Source organism: Eschrichtius robustus, chromosome 6 (assembly GCF_028021215.1).
Source record: "Eschrichtius robustus isolate mEscRob2 chromosome 6, mEscRob2.pri, whole genome shotgun sequence".
Taxonomy (NCBI): domain Eukaryota; kingdom Metazoa; phylum Chordata; class Mammalia; order Artiodactyla; family Eschrichtiidae; genus Eschrichtius; species Eschrichtius robustus.
Genome location: NC_090829.1, coordinates 120,598,297 through 120,624,308, shown reverse-complemented (window position 1 = coordinate 120,624,308; position 26,012 = coordinate 120,598,297). Strand labels below are relative to the sequence as shown.

At 39.8% G+C, this 26,012-nt stretch overlaps 1 protein-coding gene across 2 annotated transcripts in view; it reads right to left on the bottom strand.

Annotated features, from left to right (window-relative positions):
• Positions 1–4,050: 4,050 nt before the first annotated feature.
• CXADR (CXADR Ig-like cell adhesion molecule) overlaps positions 4,051–26,012 on the bottom strand; it is a 51,562-nt gene continuing 29,600 nt past the window's right edge. Inside the window, exons 2-7 of one of the 2 annotated variants that reach the window (XM_068546918.1) lie at positions 23,952–24,118; positions 18,590–18,794; positions 11,657–11,812; positions 10,591–10,713; positions 9,890–10,028; positions 4,051–7,675 (exon numbers count right to left, since the gene is read on the bottom strand). In XM_068546918.1, the coding sequence (XP_068403019.1) occupies positions 7,411–7,675; positions 9,890–10,028; positions 10,591–10,713; positions 11,657–11,812; positions 18,590–18,794; positions 23,952–24,118 (1,055 nt within the window). In that variant the 3' untranslated portion in view covers positions 4,051–7,410. The remainder of the gene's footprint in view (positions 7,676–9,889; positions 10,029–10,590; positions 10,714–11,656; positions 11,813–18,589; positions 18,795–23,951; positions 24,119–26,012) is intronic. The other variant, XM_068546919.1, reaches the window with a different exon arrangement.

Sequence of the window (26,012 nt, the reverse complement as noted above, 5' to 3'; positions counted from 1 at the left end):
TGAGGTCCAAGAAAAACATTCTACCTACTAGTGACTTAGCATGGACACCAGTCATCTACACAGGGTTTCCTAAACAGTTCAGAGGTTCCCAAGTTTGGATGATTATTGAAATAACCTGGGAGAAACAGTCACTTATCTTACCCCAAAACTACTCAGAATCTCTGAGGGGGATTTTAGAAGCTTATTTCTCCAATGCTTCTCCACTTCTCTAGGTTTGTATAATAATTAGGTTTGTTTCTGTGTTGGGTCCTATTGAGTCAGGTCACCCAGTCTTTATTCGTGCAAGTTAACTTTTTAAGCCCTGTGCAGAATTTTCCCTTACCACCCGTACACACTCACCCTTTTTCTCTTGATACTGCCTTCTTGGAAGAAACCAGGTCCGTTGTCTTGCAGAACACATAACACACACTTGATAAATGCACACTTGCTCCTGATGCCCATAACTTCCCTTCTAAAAATTCATTCAGCATTTACTGAGCAATATGCAAGTCAGAGTTAGGAACTGGGGATAAAGGTGAATGAACCAGCTTCAAACTCATCAAGGAGGTCTATTAAGAATGTTAAATAATTAGAATGCAAAAAGGTTTTTGTACCATAAAGACCCATACTGGCAATGTAGAGGGCCCAGATGCACCCCAAATTTAACTTGAGTGAGGGGCAGGGGTGAGAATAGGAAAAATGATTCCAAGGAGACAGAGTTTGGACTGACACTTGCAGGGCACTGGGCAGGTAAACAAGGATGGGTTCCTCTCTGGCTGAGGAAATTGCACGTTCACAAAGGTATGAGACCACGGCCCCTTAGCTATGGAGTATGGCTATCACAAAGATGCACCTAGAGGTGTATAAAAAATAAACCACAGAGAAATAGAATGGTCATCAGAGACCTTCTGTGTCAGGTTAAGATGATCTGGTTTTTAATATCAGATTTACATTTTAAAACAACTAATCCGGGCTTCCCTGGTGGCGCAGTGGTTGAGAATCTGCCTGCCAATGCAGGGGACACGGGTTCGAGCCCTGGTCTGGGAAGATCCCACATGCCGTGGAGCAACTAGACCCGTGAGCCACGATTACTGAGCCTGCCGCGTCTGGAGCCTGTGCTCCGCAACAAGAGAGGCCGCGATAGTGAGAGGCCCGCGCACCGCGATGAAGAGTGGCCCCCACCCGCTGCAACTGGAGAAAGCCCTCGCACAGAAACGAAGACCCAACACAGCCATAGATAAATAAATAAATAAAAAAAAAAACAAACAAAAAAAACAACTAATCCACTAGGACTGTGGACAACGAATGACTTTTGGAAAGACAAGATCACGACGGCTTCTAGCACTTTGTTGAGGGCTGACATCAGGTTTTCCCTCTGTAATTTCCTGTATCTCCTCCCACCTCTCTCATTCTCCATTAGTTAGAATTTCCTAGCTCAGCAGTGAAACGAGAAGCATACTGATCAAGCCCTTGATTAACTAGACTGAAATTTATTTCTCAGTTCTTCATTAACTTCAGAAATTCTACTTTTTCTGCAGTTACCTTAGGACAATTTTTTCCCCTATAAATAGTTATAAAATTTAGAAACATCATTTAAGTAACAAAACAACAAATCCCATTTGATTTATACTGCAGAAATATCAGCAAGAAATACTGAGCTGAATTCCTAGCACTGGCTTCCTGATCTTTTCAGCTGCCTTTACTGCATTTCGAAACTACATTTGTTTATGACATAGACTTAAAACCATTTTTTATCAATATTTAACAACAGATTGCTTTATATTCAATTTTGACTCAATTTCAACAGTTTTGCCATTTGGTACTTAATTAACCAGAAATATGATCTGGCCTTTAGAACTTCATGATTAAAATATGATCTAAATTAAAGGCATTAAATTATACTTAGTAGTTTGTTAGCATATTTTATTGTAATCTTGATTCTTTGAAAATCTGTGTACCACTATCAGCATCCCAGCAAACAGGGACAAATGCAAAGAATTTTCATTATATCAATTCTCTCTCTTTAAAATCTTCCAACATCCCCTGTGATGTAGGTATTTTTATCCCCTTTTTAAGCACCAGGAAACTGAAGCTAAGTAAAGCATCTAGTAATAAGTGGTATTCAGATATGTCTGACTCCAAAGCCTATGCTCGTCCTTTAACCTCCGAGTAGAAAACTTCACATTAGTATAAACCACTGGTTCTCAACTAGGGGCAGTTTTGCCCCCCACCCCAGTGGCTATTTGGCAACACTGGAGACATTTTTGGTTATCACATCTGGGGGAAGGAGGGCAAGAGCTACTCGAGGAGGGCACCTCGTAGGTAAAGGCCAGTGATGCTACTAAACATCCTGCAATGCACAGCATGGTCTCCCACAACCGAGAACCATCCATCCCAAAATGTTAAAAGTGCCAAGGTTGAGAAACTGTAGTATAAACAAAATATTTCTCAAAATACCTTCTTACAAAAGCACTGCTGGGATTTCCCTGGTGGTCCAGTGGTTAAAGCTCTGCCTTCCAATGCAGGGGATGTGGGTTCGATCCCTGGTTGGGGAACTAAAATCCCACATGCCTTGTGGTCAAAAAACCAAAACATAAAAACAGAAGCAATATTGTAACAAATTCAGTAAAGACTTAAAAAAAAAATGGTCCACTTTAAAAAAAAAAAAAAAAAAAAAGCACTGCTAACCCCATCCTGTTTTTTTTCTGAAATCAACAGTCAATGAAAATAGCTTTAAAGTATAACTAGATGTGTGTGTATTTAATACATATATGTATGCGCATTTTTTAAAAATTATTTATTTATTTATTTATGGCTGTGTTGGGTCTTCGTTTCTGTGCGAGGGCTTTCTCTAGTTGCGGCAAGTGGGGGCCACCCTTCATCGCGGTGCGCGGGCCTCTCACTATCGCAGCCTCTCTTGTTGCGGAGCACAGGCTCCAGACGCGCAGGCTCAGTAGTTGTGGCTCACGGGCCCAGTTGCTCCGCGGCATGTGGGATCTTCCCAGACCAGGGCTCGAACCCATGTCCCCTGCATTGGCAGGCAGATTCTCAACCACTGCGCCACCAGGGAAGCCCCATGTACGCGCATTTTTAATTCATCTGAAAAACTCTTGAATTTACACTGTAAATTGTGACACGGTAACAGAACTTTGGAGGTTTCAACCCCAAATACATTGTTATTTACTGTCATATAGATGCACAGGACTGGAGAAATTTCTATAAATATGTTTGATATGTTTTCATTGATGTTATTGTTCTGATCTTTACTTTGTTTAATAAAAGATGCAAAGGAGAGGGCAAAAGGAAACCCTGGCTCAGGAAAGCAGAGAGGAACAGTATAATGAAGCTTTATAAAGTAGACATTTTTTAATAAAAGGCACAATGAAGCCACACCATGAGGCAGAAAACTGCTTTCTTGATTTTATTTTTTTTTAAAGGTACACAAGGTCACAAAACCAGAGCAAGTTTTTGGCTTTTTTTTTAAACCAAATTTTGTTCTTACAAATTTCAAAATCTGCACCATTGGATATTTAAGCCAGAAACTTGAAATACAAAAGATCATTTTTGAAACTGACACTATCAATTCTCTACTTGCATATGTGAAGTGTCAAAATATTACTTCTCAGTAGTATAAGTGTATTTGTCACAGAAATTCACAGTTAGGGATGAAAATCAGTGAATCAGTGAATTGTGGTTCTCTTAACACTTGTGCCGTTAAGTTAGTAGAAAACAGAGTTCTTTGGGGCTTTTAGTGTTCAGGGTCAAAACCAAATCCAACTGATATTCACACCGCACTCTGAAATTACAAAATAGGGTATTTTGTAAAACTGGATTTTAATGAACAGTGAGAAGCCAAATGCAGCAAATATTTGCTGGTGTTACCATCCATAAGATAAACAGAACCACAATTCACCAATTTATTTATTATCCTTTCCTGCTTCTATTAGGTAGAATTTGTGCTCAGTTATAGACCATTTCAGTGTCAAATGAGTAAAAAAAATCTAACTACAGAACACGTTGTCTTTACTGCAAGAATATCCAGAGGCATTTGAAATATTAAAACTTGCCCAGAACATTTATACTACTAAACACAGGAATATTATAAAGATATATATACATATATATAATATATAATGTCACAAGCCACTAAAAAGTTAAAATTATGCCAACATTTTCTACAAACTACTCCTTACATGACACATCAAAGCAGTAACCACAAAAAATACGGACTTTTTCTGTTCACACTGGAATAAGGCATCTGAAAGCCCTAAACACTGTGGAGATGAAACAAGATTAGAAAAAAAACTTTAAACATTCATATAACTTCAGATTTACATGCTGCACGCACACAGAAAGACAGAGAATAGTTAAGAAGCCGTACATTACAGAATTTGACATCCAACTTCATGCAATGAGTTCTTTTCATATTTAATCAAAATGTTTATTTGCCCCTTCACTTGCTCCAAATTTCCAGAACTCAATCCTAAAAATTATCTTTTTAATAAAAACCAGGTATTAATTCATACCAATAATCTAATTGTGTTTCTTGAATTAACCTCCCCCTAAGACACAGTCTGTGTTTCCATTGTAACAACTTCCCGGCAGATAGCCCAAATTTAAAGAAAGTTATTTGGCCCGTTTATCAATAAGGTTTTTTGTTTTTGGCCTTCTAACGGAAATATTAGTAAGGTTGCCATAAGAAAAAGAAACCTGTAATCTACATATTCAAAGCACAGAATTACATCCTCTATGATATTTCTTTTGAAGTTATCCTGCATAACTCAGAAAGATGGTGTCAAGTCTCTTAGGTATAAAGTAGAATGGAAGAGTTTTGCTTTGAAGGTTCAGTGCCGTCCTTGACTGATGTTTGGCTTCTAGTGGAAATGCTTGAATAACAATTTTTTGTTGACTTGCTTGATGATTACCAATAGTAATTCTAGAACAAATACTTGATCTCTAGTTCACCAGAAACTACCACTGAGAATTATTTAGGAAGTTATCAGTACTATTTGACTTTTGGATTCACTGAAATTTACAATGAGTAGCTGGAGACATAAACCTAAAACTGAGTTCTGTCCTCTAAACTCAACCACATCCAGTAGGTCTCTTCAGGTCACAACAGTAGTTTTTTTTCCAAGCTTGTTTCTCAGGTTGTAGGTGGTAATGGCCCTGAACTGGAAGGAAGCGTTTCTAGAAGACATTCTGATTTACTTATAACCAAATCCTAGACGAACTATGAAGTCTAAGGGAAGGAAAGCCTTACATATGTCCACCTTTTGTAGTAATTTCTACTCAGATTGATAGCCTAATTTTCATTATATGAAAACTGGGACTAGAGAGGACCAAAATTTTTATTAGTAATGTCTGTGCTCTGCTATTTATTTTTATAATATCTTATAAATTTTATTCATATGAAACAGACCAGAGGCCTGGTATTCAAAAATAGTTATTATTATAAAATCAGAAACACAGTCAAAAGAGTGTAGGGGATGTTGAAATTTTAAAAACTTTATGAGTAACACAATCAGTTAACTTGCATCCAAAAAGATCAGAAAAGAGGCAAGACTGAAAGTATGAGGATAGAAAGGTATCACAGTGATGCATTTTTAGGAACAGTACCTTCACCTCTAAGCACCTTTCAGGCGATAGCTAGCTCATAGGCACCAGAAATTCATAATAAAAACTAAATTACCCAAAAGGCACAGATGAAAACGTTAACACAAGAATAAAAGCAATATTATGTAATGTTAAAAACCTATTCTTAAAATGCTTCCAAATATGTAAAACTATACACGAATCCATTACACATTCAGTTTCAATTTACCATTAAAAAGTGTATACAATCCTCTGCCTAATCATAAACTCATGCCAACATTAATTTATAATGTAGCATTTACCACCACAGCACCCAAAGAGATGAACAGAAACCAACTCCCTACTAAAATCTAGGGAAATGGTTTCAGAGCTAGTGAAATAATTTACTGCAGACCGTACTACTATAAAGAAACTGGTGGCTCATTCTACTCAATCCACACTCCCTCACAATCTTAAGGAAAGTACAATAAATTCACTTTCATCTACTAAAACAGTACTTAACACATTTGGCAGGTAGGAGTATTCCTTTTATTCTTTTTCCTTTCATTTCTCTCTTCTTTTTTTCTTTTTCTTTTTTTTTTTAAAGATTAAGTCACTTCCACAAAACTAAGACAAACTTTTCAAAGCTCAACTTGATTTTCTGCAACTACACAAGACATGCTGGCCATACAATAGCAACTGTACATCCTCCCAAGTCTGAAACACAGAATTGATAGAGGACCCTTACTAGTTTAAAGTGTATTTCATCATTCTAAGTCTATGAAGAAAATATCCTCCAGGAACTGCATTCAAGAGGGTAATTTAAGATTACATTTCTAGAACATATAATGTACAACACCATCACAGAAACAAAAACAAAACACTGAACCAGGAAAAAAAAATTTTAAATTTAGAACCAATAATTACGGAATTAAAATCTGTAATTGTCGAATAATAAATGAGTTGTAAATTTTTCTTATTAGAAAAATATCACCTAAAGCGGAGGACCAGCATTTACTTGGGAATTGCAAAATACTACACTTCCCTGATAGCAGGTCACTGTTCTGAAGACCACCACAGGCCTCAGGGCATTGGAACATTAATCAACAAAATTCATCCTTACGACTGCACCATTAGTGTCATCGCTATAGGTAGCTGACAACAAATTTTCTAAATGAATCAGATAAATGCTCCTTTATTTTAGCATACAGAAGAGCTTACTATGTCCCTGCTGCCCACAGCAATCTAGCAATTAAATACTTAAGTCATTTCATATACAAGGTTTATGAATTACTCAGAACTAGTGACTTCTAGTAGTGTTTTCTAGTTATTAGAGACTCTTCAAACACATTCAGAGTTTTCGAAGAAGCAAAAACAAGAACAGACATAAATCTACATAAGTATTTTTGCCATGAATCTTTCTTTACCAATTTTGGCAGGGGGTCGGGGGGACACTACTGGGTCATAAATTAATTGAAAAAAGCAATATAAAAATAACAGAAATTATAAAGTACCACTTTCAGATGATTCAAGTATCAACTTGGTATGCGTGTAAGTTCACCAATTTATTTCTTCACCTATGATTTCATATTCAAAGTGCCACAGCTGACTTAAGTATTGATAGTCAGAAACCTATAAAGTCAAGCTCTTAAAGGAAATATTATTTAGATGGTGAATTTGTCCTTAGAACTTTAATGCCTTTACTATTTCAATATAACCAAACAAAACTTTTTGAAGTATTATTCTTACAGTTTTTGGTTAACTTTTTATATATATATATATTTTGAGGCTGGTAGCAAAAATTAAAACAGGTGTTCACATCTCAAGAGGAGAGCACAGATGAAGGGTACAGAGGCTCTATACTATGGACCCGTCCTTGCTCTGTGCTGGAATCATCACGGGCACCGCTCCCATCCTACTGAGATTAGGGGCAGCTACCTTAGCAGTTGGGAGAGTCGGACTCTGAGGATCGCGCTCAAAGTCTTCGCTTGGTACTTGGTTATACTGAGTCTTGGAATACCCTTCCATGTTGGAAGGGGACATGGATCCCAGGGATGAGTGATTGCTGCCGAGGTAGCTTCTAGCAGTGGACGTACGGCTCTTTGGAGGAGGCACGTCTTCCCTAGAAATAAAGATCCCAATACACGTTCAAAGAACAAATTTCTAAAAACCTACAATATGTAAGCTATGAATCATGGGTAGGGAAGAGCCTCTATTTAAGCATTAAGTACATAAAATTGTGTGTGACACACAAAAAACAAGCACAATAAGGCATAATGTCATGAACTGTGTATCTGTCCCAAATTTATCATTTACAGTTTCTATCTTCACACACAATGAAATGTGTTTTTTACAAAAATGTGCGATTCTATAATGCTGTATTACAAAGAACAAACTTCAAATATTTTCATATTCTAGTATCACTCATCAAGATAACCTGGTTACAGTCACATAACACTCTACAGTCAATAAAGCACTAACACCTAGAGATATTTCTACCAAAAACAGAACAAGACAAAATATCCTTTTTATTATGAAAGTTACTCATCTTAAGACTTTAGCTGAAAACTTAGCAGATTGAAGTTTGCAAAAACTGAGAATTAGGCATAAGAATTTTCACACTAAGCACTGACATAGAATATATATCTGAGTTACTTCTGTGCATTTAAAAAATAAAAGTGCCCAGACCCACCAAATGTCAATTTTCTGGGTGTTACTTTGGTCATATGTTATTATTTTTACAAGTTCTATAATCCAATGTGCACTTCTAGTTAAGATCTACTGGTTTAGAATATTTAAAAAATAAAATAAAATCACTCTACCCATAGTTCTATTAACTACCTATGTCACTTGATACAATCAGATCTTTAAAAAAAAAACCCAAAACCTTAACATCTCCATTTTTTGAAAACTTTATGCCTGTACTTTTTCTTTCACATCTTTATTGGAGTATAATTGCTTTACAACGTTATGTTAGTTTCTACTGTACAACAAAGGGAATCAGCTATATGCATACATATATCCCCATATCCCCCACCTCTTGAGCATCCCTCCCACCCTCCCTATCCCACCCCTCTAGGTGGACACAAAGCATTCAGCTGATCTCCCTGTGCTATGCAGCTGCTTCCTACTAGCTACCTTATATTTGGTAGTGTATATATGTCCATGTTACTCTCTCACTTCCTCTCAGCTTACCCTTCCCCCTCCCTGTATCCTCAAGTCCATTCTCTACGTCTGCGTCTTTATTCCTGCCCTGCCACTAGGTTCATCAGAACCGTTTTTTTGTTTGTTTGTTTTTAGTTCCACATATATGTATTAGCATACGGTATTTGTTTTTCTCTTTCTGACTTACTTCACTCTGTATGACAGACTCTAGGTCCATCCACCTCACTACAAATAATTTCGTTTCTTTTTATGGCTGAGTAATATTCCATTGTATATATGTGCCACATCTCCTTTATCCATTCATCTGTTGATGGACACTTAGACTGCTTCCATGTCCTGGCTATTGTAAATAGAGCTGCAATGAACATTGTGGTACATGACTCTTTTTGAATTATGGTTTTCTCAGCGTATATGCCCACTAGTGGGATTGCTGGGCTGTATGGTAGTTCTATTTTTAGTTTTTTAAGGAACCTCCATACTGTTCTCCATAGTGGCTGTATCAATTTACATTTCACCCAACAGTGCAAGAGGGTTCCCTTTTCTCCACACCCTCTCCAGGATTTATTGTTTATAGATTTTTTTGATGATGGCCATTCTGACTGGTGTGAGGTGATACCTCATTGTGGTTTTGATTTGCATTTCTCTAATGATTAGTGATGTTGAGCATCTTTTCATGTGTTTGTTGGCAATCTGTATGCCTTCTTTGGAGAAATGTCTATTTAGGTCTTCCACCTATTTCTGGATTGGGTTGTTTGTTTTTTTGATATTGAGCTGCATGAGCTGTTTGTATATTTTGGAGATTAATCCTTTGTCAGTTGCTTCATTTGCAAATATTTTCCCCCATACTGAGGGCTGTCTTTTCATCTTGTTTATGGTTTCCTTTGCTGTTTCATGCCTGTACTTTACTGGGAGAAGGTAGACAGTCTTGAGAAAAGCATTTTGCAATGGTTCTTAAAGTAGAGCCCAAAACAGGGGAGGAGGGCACAATGTAGGTTGGTTGGCTCCACACACTTGAAATAAGTAAAAGCTGTCAAATGTGTTGAGGGGAAGAGCTATAGCTCTTTCATCCAATTCTCATAGGGGCAAATGCTTCAGATGGTTAAGAGAATTAATGCTTTAGTGACATAATAAATTGCATATACATCAGTCAACTCCTGTGTCACTTAATTACCTGATATCATGATGAACTTCCTTTTCGTATTTTTCTTCTCTGCGCTTTTTACGGCAGCAGAAGACGATAAGACCAATGAGCACTAGCGCCAGCAAAATTCCTACAATGGCTCCTGCAATTGTCCCAGCTCTATTTGAAGCTAGATAAAATGTTAATAAGAAAATAATTAATATTAAAAAAAGCAAAACAAACAAACAAAAAAACTTCCATCTAGTCATATTGAAGGTAAGGATACACAATGACATTGATTTCATCGCATATACTAACGTTAAGAGACAAATTAGTTAGCTTTTTCTGGTCTAGGGGAAAATCCACTAAAAGAACTTTCTTCTGAACTGTGTAAGCTATTTCAAGGATAAAAACAATAAAACCACTCTAAAAGATTTTAATATTCACAGCTATCTTGGTTGGCATATAAGAATGTTCTAAAAAGCTTGTCCTCACTTACACTGGCTAAATATGGTACAAGAGTCAATTTGACAACTCTTGCCTCTTTAATGTCACTACAATGATGAAGAAGGTTTTTATTAATAAAATGTAGTACTTTTTTTCTTTCCATGACTTAGAAAAGCTAGCAACCAAGCCACAGAGGGCTTTGCTCAAAGTTAGCACCCCCTTGCCCTTAATACCCACACTCACTGATGGAACCAAAGGAGGCTGTATAAAGATAACACTATCACAGCAGAAAGAAGATAACTTACGAGGAACAACATCCAGGCGCAGCAGGCATTGATCAGAGCCCACTCTGTTTTTCACTGTACAGCTGTATGTCCCAGAGTATTCGGTAGTGGCATTTTTTACAGATATAACAGGTGAAGTCATTTCTATGAAAAGAAAGGGGGTAAGGGAGCAAAACCCATTTTTGCTGAGTTTTTAGTAAAGGCAAACTCTACTTGGTTGACAATCCAGGTAAAAGTGAGACAAACTGAAGCTACATACAGAACAAACTTGGCAAGACATGTGCATGTCTCTGGGATGCGAACGACTGTGCCTCTAGTTCATTTATGTCAAAGCCAAGGTAATCATGACCCCCTTCAGCCAGGCACAGAGAATCTCTGCTGAAGCAGAGCCACATTGATTATAAAAAAACATTCTGTGCCACAAAGGTTCTTAGGTGCAGCAGTAAGATTTACAAAATGTATTTCATCCCCCCAGACAGAAGAAACATAAAAGAAAGTTAGAGGCGGTCATATTGTTCAGCCTCTTAGTTTGAAAAACAGAGATGGAGAGAGATCCTCCTTAAGATCGGGGCAGGGTGGGAGGGAGGAGGGTGGAGCACGGTAACCAGTTTGAATAACAGGTTAATTACAACATACAGATGAGTAATCAGAGTTAACCAATTTGAATCTTTTTGGTTAGTCACAGCTGTTGTTTTGCTGTTTTCACAGACATGCCATGGTTAAATAACCATATCTTCAACATGAATCCAGGCAAAACACTCAAGATCCAGCTCTTGTTGTAACTTAACCACTAATTTATGATAATGAACAGTTTCCATCAATACTACCATCAATTAAAAAATATACAACAAAGAAACCAATTATAATATCCTAAATGGTGATCATTATACAAATATCTCTTCACTTATACTATATGACACCAAGTTGTCATTATAAAACACTGACTAATTCCCATAGAATCCTGATTGCTCTGTCTAGAAAAGGGAAGGTATCTGGGGATTAAAAAATATACACTTACATGCACAAACCCTACTAGACTTAAGTCCAAATCAATGGCACACGATTCAAAGTGCAAAATCAGCAGTACCTGGTAACCATGAGGTGGGCAGTTTCTGTGAGTTGGACAATTTTTGCCATTCATATCGTAATGGGAGTGAACCTTCTCTTGGTTCACATTTTAGTTTAAAATCACTTCCAATTTCTTCTGATCCATCAATGTAACATCTTGTACCTGAAGGCTTAACTGAGAAAAGAAAATAAGTTATAACTTTATACAACAGAACGGAATGTGTGTTTCTAATGACTACTTAAACACACAGCATGTCGCACAACCACTAACTCAATAGCAGGGGGTCCTGGGTTCAGAGTGGACAAGACTCAAAGACTGCAATAGGTTGCCAACGCCAGTTTACTCAGCTTGATCCAGCACAGAACAGGCAAGAACGAGCTCAGGCAAGCAGCCGCTGCACAAGGCCAGGCAGCATCTCAGGTGTGGCTCTGTGCCCCTCCATCCCATGGGGCACATGTGAAAAAAGCAAGGGTGATGCGGGCTGGGCTACGACAGACTCAAGGAAGCTTCTTCCCCCCACCCGCCATTCCGTAACCTGTTCTTCTACTTGGAGCTTGACATGTAGCCCTCTGGGACTATGTGCACTGTCACATCCCTCTCTGTGTGCTGTTAACCCAACAATCAGGGGGCTGACGATAAATTATGCTGATAAGAGGGACAATTCACTTAGTACAGCAAGGACCAATTATTTCCCACATTTACAGCAATCCAAAACCACCCAGAGAGCAGTGTTATAAAAAGGCAGATCTGAGGTTATATTCCAGGTCTCTCCGGGTAACCACTTAGAGCAGCTGCTAACTCCATTATGTGGAACCCACCTCAACACTAGGTTAACACCCTGGAAGTTCATACTCCCTTGTTGAACTGCACTAAGGCATAATACACATACAATAAAATTAACACATTTTAATCATGTGAGCTGATCACTTTCAACACAAAGCACCACTCCAATCCTCTCCCAAGCAATTTCCCGCAAGCTGACTGCAGTTGATCTCACTGCACAATCCTGGTCCCAGACAGCAGCTGATCAGATTTCTATTGCTATAGATTAGTTCTGCTTCTTCGTGAGTCCTATAAATGGAAAAATACAGTATGCACTTTTGCTTCTTTTATTCATCGTAAGGCTTTTAAGACTGATCCAATTGATCTGTGTTGTTGTATATATTATCAGTAGTCCGTTCTTTCTTACTACCGAGTTGTATCCCATTGCTTGTTCATTCAGGTATTGATGCACACTGTTTCCTGTCTTGGGGCTACTGTTAAAGCCTAATGAGCTAAACTGACCAGGAGCAGGTGTGAAGTCTGTGGAAACCAGATTGACCGGCGAGGAGGCGCTATGAGGAGTTGTGACAGGGGAGAGAGGGATTCTGAAGGCTCTGAGAAGAGTCTTCTAGAGGCAGAGATAAGTTCTGAATCTGATGCCATTTCTGACGCAGGATTAGGAGAAGCGGGGATTAAACTGGAGACGAGGGCCATTTAGCAACCTGAGTACCCCCAGTAAAGGCTGAGTAGTGCAAAGTGGGTCTGGGGGCAACAATGAGGAGACAGCAGTAGGCTATAGTTTACCAGCGTTCCACGACCTTGGGAGAGCTACATTCCCCATAAACCCTGTACCTGGCTCTATTTGCATCTCTCCTCCCAGTCTGATAAATGGCAGGACTGCTTTTCTTCTGTTTTTCTGATTTTCATTCTTTCAAGTCCTGGGTGGGTTTTTATTCTTTCACTACTAAGAATAAATGTGAATGGGTTTTACAGTTTGGCACTACGTGAACAGTTTGAACAACACTGCTTGTAAATACTGGTATATGTTTTCCTTTTTCATATTAGGTAAGTAAATGTTTAACTCTATAAGAAAGTGTCAAACTGTTTTCCAAATCTGGCTGACAGGGTCTGTCATACGCAGTGGGGCATCTTTACCTAAGGTTGTCAATCATGATCTCACTTCACACATTTCCTGGTAATTCTTAAATTTAATTGGATTTCTCCCCTTTGTTACTACTTACACTTTTTAGTAAGGCTCAACAGATGCATTTAACTGCGCTGTTGACTTTCCTAAGCAAATCTCTTTCTTTTTCAGATTGACCAGTTGCCCTGGACATTACATCAACTGGACTTCTGAATCAGTTTTGTGCATTATTTCATCCTCTGAGTCTTCAACAAAATGAGCCTTGCTCTCCATTTCTTCAAACGACCAATAAATCCTTTATTACACAAACTAGCAGTAAGTGAGATACTGAAGCAACGCTTTGGACATCAAACTTCTATTGGTAATACAGCGTTCTAACCCTAACACCTCTTCTTTTCTACTGAAAAATGTCCCCTCCCCAAACATATCCAATAACAGGCAGTTGTTTAAAGTGGCTGCTCAGGAAATCAGGGTCCCACTGAGTTTGAGATTTCAACATACTCTATGCACAGCAGAACGAGATTTTTACCAGCACTGGTTCTGAGCGGTGCTTAGGAGCGGCTGCCTGCTTTCCGTTGGGTGGAGAAAGCGCAAGTCTTTTACATGCCAGCCCCACCATTATAAAGCCGGGAAGATGAACTCCTAATCCACGGCACTTAGCTGAATTGAAAGAAAGAGGAAACCACAAAAGGAACAAAAATAAAGTCTTACCCACTAATGTTTCTTTGGTCTGGGGCTCCAGGATATCTAGCTATTGTCCTCAGAACATCTGCCACCATGATCACTAGCAGAGCTAATAAAAAGTCCTTCTCAGTTAAGGGTACGTGGCCGTCAACTGGTATTCGGTCAGTGTCCCACCGATTTAGCAATGCTGTGCTCCGTCTGTGTATTATATCACCATCCCTCCATGCTAGGGGCTGACTGCCTCAGTCTATAGGAAACACTCTAAATCTCTATTTGGGACAGAATATGCTTGGATCATCATGTCATCCATCCAGGAATATTTTTGCTTAGTTCAAAATACCTTGACTCCTGGCAAAATCCATGCATAGATGCTAAAAATCAATGGGCAAAAGTTTGAGGAGAAACAAGATATTTGCATAGTCTTAAAGTGGCTCCCCCACTGGGATTTTTTTTTTTTAACATCTTTATTGGAGTATAATTGCTTTACAATGTTGTGTTAGTTTCTGTGGTATAACAAAGTGAATCAGCTATATGTATACATATATCCTCATATCCCCTCCCTCTTGCGTCTCCCTCCCACCCTCCCTATCCCAAACCTCTAGGTGGTCACAAAGCACCGAGCTGATCTCCCTGTGCTGTGCAGCTGCTTCCCACTAGCTATTTTACATTTGGTAGTGTATATATGCCCATGTTACTCTCTCACTTCATCCCAGCTTACCCTTCCCCCTCCCCATGTCCTCAAGTCCATTCTCTATGTCTGTGTCTTTATTCCTGTCCTGTCCCTAGGTTCGTCCCTAGGTTCATCAGAACCATTTCTTTTTTTTTAGATTCCATATATATGTGTTAGCATACGGTATTTGTTTTTCTCTTTCTGACTTATTTCACTCTGTATGACAGACTCTAGGTCCATCCACCTCATACAAATAACTCAATTTCGTTCCTTTTTATGGCTGAGTAATATTCCACTGTATATATGTGCCACATCTTCTTTATCCATTCATCTGTTGATGGACACTTAGGTTGCTTCCATGTCCTGGCTACCGTAAATAGTGCTGCAATGAACCTTGTGGTACATGACTCTTTTTGAATTATGGTTTTCTCAGGGTATATATATGCCCAGTAGTGGGATTGCTGGGTCGTATGGTGGTTCTATTTTTATTTTTTTAAGGAACCTCCATGCTGTCCTCCATAGTGGTTGTATCAATTTACATTCCCACCAACATGGGATTATTTTTTAATCCCAGAGGGAAAAGTAGTAATTTTATAGCGGAGAAACCTATCAGATAAAACTGAAACCAAGTGATCATGGTTAACAATAAGACAGGATATCATGTGCCCCCTGACATTAACTGGAGACTACAGATGTCAACGCAGCAGGGATCTTAGATTTGACCCCAGCACAAAAAGGCGTTAACAGGAAGCTGTGAAATTCAAATTAGGCCTGTAGTTTAGTTAATATTATTGTCCCAACATTAATCTCTTGCTTTTGGTAGTTGTACTATGATTTTATAAAATGTTAACATTAGGAAAAATTAGGTTATGGGTATACCCTCAGGAACTTTCTGGTATTTTTGCAACTTTTCTGTAAAACTAAAATTATTTCAGAATAAAAAGTTGAAAAAAAATCCCAGTGTTGACTGAGTCCCCACACATGCTGTTGCCACGTGTTCTTGTGACGTGGGTGCAGTCTGAGCGCACCATATACACACATGAAGGAAAGTTAACTGTGTGTGCTCTCCTCTGCAAAACAGCCCAGTCTATTTATACCAAAAGGTCTCAATAATAGGCTTTTTCAGAGTTCTCAGGGAAGGTGCTGGTAATGTGCGGCCAGCATATTAACCCTCTGTCAATTCCCTTTGTTATCATCACCCCTGTCCAGTTTCTTTCCTGAGTTGCATCCACATATACGTCTGGTGTATCTGAAAGAGCAGGGTGGGCCCCAGCCATGGAGCGAGGGATAGCAACATACCACCCCTCACACCGAGGCAGCTAACGGTCCACACAGCGCCCGTGGCTCACCGAACGAGCTTTCATTACTCTGTGAACACCATGGTGGCATCTTCAGGTTTCCCACAAACGAATCAAAGTATCAGGCAGAGCCTCTGACAATGAACCAAGCAAGAGGTCCACTGGACTGCCATTCAGTCTGGTCCCTAGAGGGCACTTTATTTAATCTTTCCTCCAGACTGTCTAAGCAGAATTTTCAGAAAAAAGCGAGCAAATTAGGCTTCTGTCCAGCTCTCACTTTCAAGAGAAACTTCTAATGTTTTCTCCCACAGTGGTCATGACTCACCTGGAAACACGGAAGAGATAAAGAAATTCTCCTCTGGCTCTGAGACAGCCCCCAGGTCAGAGGATTAGTCATCCCCACTTCCCTTCAGCAGCCACTGCCCCCACTCTCCCCTACCCCTCATTTTAATCCCTCTCTCCCTCCCTGATTTGACTTCAGGGTTTGCTTGGCCACGGTGATGCCCCACGGAGCTAACAAAAGGAGTTACTGTGTCAATGCTTCCCACAGATCTAGGCTGAGGAATAAGATATCTGGGGTGTGAGGTTTAATGTAAAAGGCCATCCCTCCTGCCCGACTGTCACGGCTGCTGCCTCAGTGTGCCCGGCCAGAGCCTGTTCCTAAGGGATCTCTCTCTCTCTCCCTCTCACACACATTCACACAGCGCCTGTGCACACCTCTTCTGGGAACATGTGCCAATCGTATTCCTCCCAGTGTACCTGTCCCCATCAGACAGGGATTTCACAATAAATAATTCTGATAAATATGTATAGTCTGCTTGGTACAGCATGAACTAGTAAAATTTTCATATATATCCTAACTCAGTGCTCCCTGGAGAGCAGTGCTTAAAGAAGATATACTCAGGGTTATAATTCCAGGTATGCCTGGGCTAAGAGTTCAGACAAATTATTAAACTTTACCTGCTTTCATATTTATAAAAAAAGAAAGGCAACTCCATGTTCGCTGAATGTAGACACAAAAGGCTAGAATTTCCAATGTTACCATATTCCTTTTTCTGGTTCCTTGTTCAGGTTCACTTGCTTTCATACCACAGACATATTCTGAATGAGTTCCATTTAGCATGGAGTGCCCTTTACCAGGACCCCCTTGTGTGCCCCCCTCAGTGATGTTGCCAGAAGACTGCCTTACCAACCAAGACAACCCCTGGAGTTGCCATTGGGGTGCAAAGAAATCCGCATTCTTATCCCTAATCTCTACCTGCTCTGATATTCATTCTTTAGAAAAGAATGCTACTCAGGATGAGTCTGGAACCCAACGCGCTTAACCTCTCTGCTCAGTTTCTAAAACAAAAGGAACAAAAGGTAGAAGTTGATGTAGGGGGGAGGTGTCCAGATTAGTTATTTCCAGGGGTATGGCAGGTGATTCCAGCAACCAGCATTTCCCACATAAAGTGGGTGCCCAAATGTCCCCCAAACCTGACACCTTAGGTCGCAGGGGAATTTACTGTCACTGAATATTGCTAGACAGTTGAGATTTTCTACATGGCAGCCATTGTAATTTTGGGTCAAGCCCACCACGATAAGATTTTAGAAGTATATTTATGAACAGTACCTTTCAGAGTTTCTCAATTTGCAGCGGTAAAGAGTGCTTGTGCATGACCACAGAATCTAGAGGAGGATAACAAACTCTGCAGCTCTGACTGTTTATAAAGCAGTTTATACACATCTCCTTCTTAACTACCCTGGAGAGCTGCATCTTAGTGGCCACCCATCTAATCTCCTCACTTTAAGGATGAAAAACAGTGATGCTCACGGAGGTTAAAGGACTATCTAAGGTCTAAAGGCCTTACGCCAATGCAATATTCCAGCTACCATGTTCCGTCTCCTCCGTTCTAAATGCTCCAATTATTCATCATAGAAACCTCATTTATTCTTTGGGAAATGCAGTTCGAAAAAGCTTAAGGCACACGTCACAATTTTGAGCTGAATAAGACTGCAAAGAGATTTAACGATAATTATTTTTATGTTTTGAAAATGTAGGCTGAGGCCCAGGAAATGAAGAGGTTCTATTTAATTCTCAGGGCAAACCTGAGAACAATGGGAAAAGCCTGGATTCCCTAACTCCTGCTTTTGGGTTCTTCTCCCATATCACAGAACTCCTTCGTTTACTTTCAAATGCTTTCATGAACTTCACAAAGAAGTTGGTCGCTTATTTTTCCTATCCAAAAAAAAAAGGTAGCTTTATGTTTTATGCTATTAGAGGACATTAGAATTATGTCAAGTATTTAAAATTATTACTCTAAAAACCTAAGCTTTGTCTCACATAAATGCTGCCACTATAGTACTGTGACCACTCACCCTGTTAATAAGCAACATTATTACAAATAACTTACCAAGAACTGTCAGCTGAATCTTCTTATTCCCAACACCGGGAGCTTTTTTCACTTTGCACTGGTATGTGCCAATATCTGACAACTGTAAATTTGTTACATTTATTGATGCATCACCAGATTTGAGATCAGTACTTGTAAAATGTACTCGTCCCTTGAGATCTTGATAGTAGTCATCATAAATTTTGTCTCCAGAATATAAAATAATCTAAAAGAAAGCCAAGATAAGACAAGGAAAAAACAAACAAGCAAGCAAACTCTCTGTCTCATTAAAGGAGCTCTGGATACACCATGGTACTGTAGGATGCAAAAAAAAAAGAATAAGAACACAGTATCATGAGGAATCTACAGTTATTCAAATCACAGGTTAAGAAAAAGAAACCACAATATGATCCTTAAGTATGGTCACACACTGTCATTGTAAATGGGGAAACCAAGACCGCCACATGATTAAGTAATGTAGCCCTCTATCAGAGAGCCATTCGGTGAGTGACCGCAAGAGCATGGATTTGCGAATTCTGATACACTCTATTTTCAGCTGCCTCAGAGGATGCAGTATGCCAATCAACTGTATAAAATCAGGTACAAACCACCATTACTCCCCAAAAAGGGCTTATGATAATTTACCCGTGGAACTTAAAAACAAAAAAAGACAACATTTTTTGTCTTAATATACTAAGTTGGAGGCACTCGAAGGTTCCAGACTCTAATAGATAAAATAATAAAATAAACCTGTTAAGATGTGTGTGCCCAGCCAGGTTAACAGGACCTTCCAATTAATCTGTGACTAAGAGCAAAGACCTTTCCTAATTCCACTAAGTTTTCTGAACCACTGTTAGAGGCTTTGATGGAAATAACTAAAGGCTAGATTTAGAGGGAAAATAAATTCTGCTAAACTTGACTTGGAAGAGAACTTATAACAGTCATCTCTAACTATCACTAAAATTAATTGAACACACTTTATAATTTTTCATTCGCTAGTAAAATCCTTCACTCTGGCCATCTGAGACCCAAGGGCCAAAGAGCAGTGCTACCGAAGTCAAATAATAATCAGAAAAGACAACTACAGTCTACATCCTGCAAATAATTTTTTATCTGAGATGTTTATTATGAACAATAAGATCAGAATCAGTGCCATCTGTAGGAATTTCTCCAGGGCACAGACTTGGGTTCTTCTATTATCACCTCCCCTACCATGCGGACCCCACCCCCAATTCACTAAAGATCTTTTGCTTGTATAAAGTGTCTGCATTGCAGACACACTCAATACCGGTTCACTAATAAAAGAAACAGTTGAAGGGTCCACAGCTGACTTACTCTGTGAAACAAGCCATCACTTTGCTCCATCTTCTCCCCACACCCGCTTGACAACAGCAACATGGAGAATTCCTCAAATGAGACAGTGTCTCTTCCTCTATATTAAACTGGGGACTCTCCTGAGCCACAAAGGTCAGTCCCTCATTTTGCTACACACACACTTCAGCAGTCTTTCAAGGAGGGCCTGACAAATAAAATGTGTCTCCACTGTCAGTCATTTTTGTAAACTCACTTTATGTTTTCCCATGAAAACAGTCTTATAAACAGTAGTTAAGAAATGGGGAAGTAACATTTACCAGGCAATTTTGATTCCTCTTTACAACCCAGCAGCGATGGAGGCTCTATCCACATTTAACCTTTAACCTGAGGAAAGCAGCGGCTGTCACAGACCTGCTCTCCCAAAGCCACACAGCTGAGATGCAAACCAGATCCATTTGGCCTGGCACTGTATACTGACTGACTTTATAAACATTTCTTTATGACTTACAGGCTTACGAAATGCTAATGCATACAGTATTTCAGAGAATTCGTACCACAATCCTGAGGCAGGTGTACTGTTCCTATTTTACACATGAGGAACAGAGGAGGTAGTACACGTTAGTGCAGAGGATAATCAAGTGCAGGCTGGGGGGTGGCGGGTGGGGCAAGGTCAGAAAGACCGGGGTTCAGACCCCCAGCTGTGTCTATTGCCAGCTGCGTGACCCTGGGCATGTTCCTTCAAATCCCTGGGCCTCATTTCCCTCCTCCTCACATGTATAATCATCCTCATTCCGGGATGCTGTTTTAAGGCTTAAATAAGTATATATAATTAAAGTATATAAAACACTGCCCAGCACACAGTAAGTGCACAGTTCATGGTAACTGTTTGCTGACTAAAGAGATCACACAGGGAATGAGGATGGAAATTTCTCCAGCCCAGTCCCCCACCGCACTGCCTGCTAGCTTAAGAATATTAAAATAAGGATTTAGCGAGCATTATAATGTAGCTGAAATTCTATGTAAGCATCCTCTTCTGCAACAATCTCTCCCTAGCCCTTCTTTCTTTTGGTCTTTCCTTTACTGTGTTTTAGGTTAGAGGCTAGGCTTCTAACCCAGAAATGGACACTTCAACCCAGTCCCTAGTTTCACACTTGTCTCACAAGTCCTGTAGGCAGCAAGGCTGGGCCTCCCACTCAGCACAGAAGTCCTTGGGTTCTCCTTACATGAATAGAAACGCAAGGCTACAGGGCACGCTGGACTTCTTGGTCTCGAGACGTACCTGGTCACAGGGCTTCACCCATGAGTCTTAAGCCAGAAGCATTTATGACCTGTGTTCTCCATTCAGGCATCTTAACCATGGAACCAGAGTCCTGGACTCTAAAGGGGGATGGGCACTGCACTGGCAAGGGAGTCCGGGGTGTGTAGGACCTCAGGTAGAAGCCTGCGCTCAGGGTGCTGGCACTGCCATGGAAAGAGAGAGGGGATGAAGAGCAAGATGGGAGGGGACACGGTATCTGGGCTGAGTACACAGGATGAGTCAGGCTCAATTTATTTTGCTTAGGGGGAGAGAAGGAAGTTCTAGTACCAGAATCAGGGCAGAGATAGATCGTTGGAGGGGGTGGCCCTAGACATCTACAACTTGGGAAAGCACCTTAATTTTTTTCTTCACAAATACATCATGGACAGACTGCTTGTATTTGCCAAAAATAGTTAATTACCTAACTGCACTGATTCAGCCATTAAACGGCTGGATAACCCCTTCTTTAATATGGACCATAAGTAAAAATTTCTCTTCCAAATATATTATATATATTATAATATTCCTTCAAATATTTGAACTTCTTTTTCTCTCCCTGGTTTAATATAATTTATTAACACTGATTTTTTTAAATTAAATATATCAGGCGAAGCTAATATGAAGCACTCTAAATTAGTGGAATACTCTGGTACCATTAAAAGGCAAAGCGTGATATGTGTATTTGGAGATGAGGTTGAAATCGTGCCCCAAAGGGTTAACAGAAACTGGTGACTAACAGGAATTCTTGAGCTTGTCTTAGAGAACAGCACATAAGAGCACAGCTTGTTCAAAACCCCTCCACTTGTACCCTACCTCCACTGACCCAGCTCGCCTTAATTATTTTTTAACTCCTTAACCACCTTTATAGATAATGCTGATGTATGGGTCACATAGTGATTGGGGGGCTTAAGTTGTTTTCCAGGAACTGGGAGTTGGCTTCTGTCCAGTTCAAGCCGGCTAAGGTTGGTTGGGACCACCGACCCTAAAACTGAGTTTGGGCAGGTGTCCATTGAATGACCTTTTGACGTCAGAGGGCTGAAAACTCCACCCTCAATCATGCTAAGTGCCTCCATTTCTGAACATGAATCTCAAGAAAAAGCAGGTAACTAAGATATACCTGCACAGAACACTGATGACCTCACCTTTCCCTACCTCCAAACACCTTTCCCCATGCCTAAGACCACCCTGCTTCTTTATCTCATATATATGTCAAGCCCCTTGCCTTCAGGGAGGCAGGTCTGAGATTTGTTCTGTCTCCTCACTTGGCTGCCTTGTGAATAACTCTTTCTCAGCTGCAAACCTTGGCATCTCAGCTCTTGTCTTTCAGCATTTGTCTTGCTGCAAGTCAGGCAAAGGAACCTGGTTAAGTAACAAGGTTATTGGGCAATTTTTCTCCTTTGTGTTACTTTTGGCTTTTCAAGTTTTCTACATTAGGCTCTTATTAATTTGTAGTTAGAAAAAATTCTATAATAATACAGTCATCCCGGGGTTTCCCTGGTGGCGCAGTGGTTAAGAATCTGCCTGCCAAGGCAGGGGACACGGGTTCGAGCCCTGGTCCGGGAAGATCCCACATGCCGCGGAGCAACTAAGCCTGTGCTCCACAACTACTGAACCTGCGCTCTAGAGCCCGCGAGCCACAACTACTGAAGCCCGCGTGCCTAGAGCCCGTGCTCCACAACAAGAGAAGCCACTGCAATGAGAAGCCCGCGCGCCACAACAAAGAGTAACCCCTGCTCGCTGCAACTAGAGAAAGCCCGCGTGCAGCAACTAAGACCCAATGCAGCCAAAAATAAATAAATAAAACTGAAAACATTAAAAAAAAACCTAGATCTTAATTATTTAAAAAAATTAAAATTAAAAAAATAATAATACAGCCATCCCTCCGTACCCACGGTGGGGGTGGGGATGGGGGTGGTCCAGGACCTCCTCCCTTTCCCCCTCCCCTCCTCAGATGCCAAAATCCACAGATTCTCAGGCCCCTCATACAAGATAGCACACTTATGAGATGATTTAAAGTATATGCACCCTCCCATATACTTTAACTCATCTCTAGATTACCTACAATACCTAATACAATGTAAATGCTATGTAAATTGTTGCTGGCATGTGAGAAATTCAAGTTTTGCTTTCTGGAACTTTCTGGAATTTTTTTTCCTGAATATTTTCAATCCATGAATGGTTGAATCCACAGATGGGGAACCCACAGATACGAAGGGCCGACTGCTGTTTTGTTTTTTAAGGAATTCAATGTATAGGATATTTAACTTGCAAAAATATGGAAAGCAGACTGTAATAATACGTACCTTCATTACACTGTTAGACTTGACCCTTATACTGGTAATGGAATCCTTGTGTGAAATGTAAAAATTCAATTCTACCTAACCTTTCTCAAAGCCTAGTTTACCAGGCATCCCCTAACACATTATGCACATTCCTGCTGCACTGTCATACCTGCTCCACATACGCCTCCCCTGCTCCCTGGCTCACATACACTTAAGTCCAGATTTTCAGAACGTTCACAAGTTCCTCTTCTTCCTTGCAGCCTTCTTTAAGAAGTCTGGTGGACTTCTCTTCCCCTTGAAATTGGAGGTCACTTATTATCCACTTCACTCCATTACATACGTGTCCTCAATTTCCACAGCATCTGCCTGCCTCACCTACACCATAAGCTATGCCTTTCTTCGCAGCTCCCCAGGTCCCCCTACACGTTATCAGCACAGTGACAGACACCGAAGACCAGCTCCCGGCATCTGCCGAGTAAGCAGCACATACCACTTGATCCACCTTCTGATTATCAGCTGGTGATAGCAGCCACTCGATGTCCAGAGGTCCCTGGTCTTCTGGACCGAGGGTAAATTTGCACGGCAAATAGGCAGTTTCCCCTTTGGCCTTTTCAATCATCTGTTCAGGAGTAGTGATACTCAAACTTCTGGCGAAATCTAGAATATGAAACATGTATATCGACTGAGCATCTACTCTCAGGCTGGCAGCACACTCAGCACACCTCAGCGGTTCAGAGGGAGCACGGGATGTGGGTGAAACAGGATGTTATTTGGGACCAGAGTAATGAAATTCCCACTCGGCGGTCCCCAGTTTTTAAGTTTGTGCTTCTGTAGAAATAGAATGACAAATATTAATATCCATCTTATTCAATACAATTTCCTTTCAGAACACTGGGAAGTTCCCAACATTATATGGAATACCAGCATTCTCATATGAATTACAAGAACCTAGTAAAGGATTTCTATTATGCAAGCAGATGTTTAAAACTGAACCTGGCTAGAGTCTCTGAAAGGTCAATTACGTCACACTAATTCAAGGCCACATTAATTCACGCTTCCATGGTGCCAGGGACACACTTGGAACTCCCATCACTGGGGCACATGCTGATGAATTTTGACACGTTTTCTGCCAAGGCTTCTGTAATTCCAAATTTTTATTAAATTTGATTCTGTAACTTTTATTGAATGCTTAAAAATATTTCTAAGCAATAAATTTTGATGACAATTCAAAAAGAGAAGAAACTGTCAGTTTATATATTTTTAAATGTACCAAATAATTGACCTCAATATTATTTTTAAGACATTTCTTACTGTTTGTCCCTTCTTATTTCCCTTCTGAAAAAGTCAGACATATTTATTATATCATTTTTTAAAGGACATCATAAAATTCCATAACCTATTCTCAAATTTGTATTCTATGAAAATTCCACTTAGATCACACTAATGCGGGATGGCAATATTTGAAAACTCTATAAAAGCAAAAATAGATGTCCTGAGCCCCAAACAAAAATTCCAACATAGTTTCTTCCAACTGAGTTTGTGAGAGAGATGGCTAAGACCCACTGCAACCCCATAAGAATTGAAAAAAAAGTCTCCTCCTTGTGGCTAATGACTTACTGTAACAAAATCAGTATCTTTTACATGCATAAAAGATGGAAATTAACTATGAGCAAAATGATGCTATTTCTTACCAATAAGGGAAAAAATACCAAGTTTAATTCACACATAAAAATAGATCTGTTCACTACTTATGTCTTACAATAAAGATTACAGTTTGAGCAACCAACAACTTAATATAAAATGCAAATTTAGTCTGTAAATGAACTATCACACAAAACTTTTTTTTTCTTTTTTTACTATTTACACTATAAAAGTTTGAACCACACTAGTCTGTCACTGTATGTTTTCCTTGTGATAACCCAACATTTTCTTATGGGTAAAGTCAAATGTGTAACGTATGCAGATCTGAAGTTTCAAATGAATACACTGGTTTCCATTCAGCAGCTCCACAACGTGGGCCTCTACATCACCCAACCCTGACTTCCAGGGCTGGATGATGACCTGGAAGAGGCCCCAAGCACAAAGATTATGATACATGGGGCTTTCCTCTCTCCCCCACTTCCCATCCCCCTGCTCACACCATAAAAATAAACACAGAGCAAAATTAAAAGTAAATCCAAGTCCTAATTCTCCATAATGATGGTTTTGTTGCTGGTTTTCCAATGACACATTCCAACAGAACAAACCAAAATGAAGAATTATATTATTATCCATCACATGAACCTTTCCATTAGCTCTTAGAAGAGGCTTAATACACGCGGACTATCAGTTGTAATGAAATGTTAGTAAGGTTGTAGCCAATAGATTGAGAATGAAAGAAAAGTCAGGTTACATTCAAGACCATTTATATTCAGGCACCATCCTAGGCTTTTATCACATTTAAGTGCACTCATCAAACAGCAAATTAAAATTGGACACAGACTTTCTGCAGGCCCTCCCCTAAATCAGAGGTGGCCTTGTTTTGGCCAATAGAAAGTAGCCTGAGTACTGC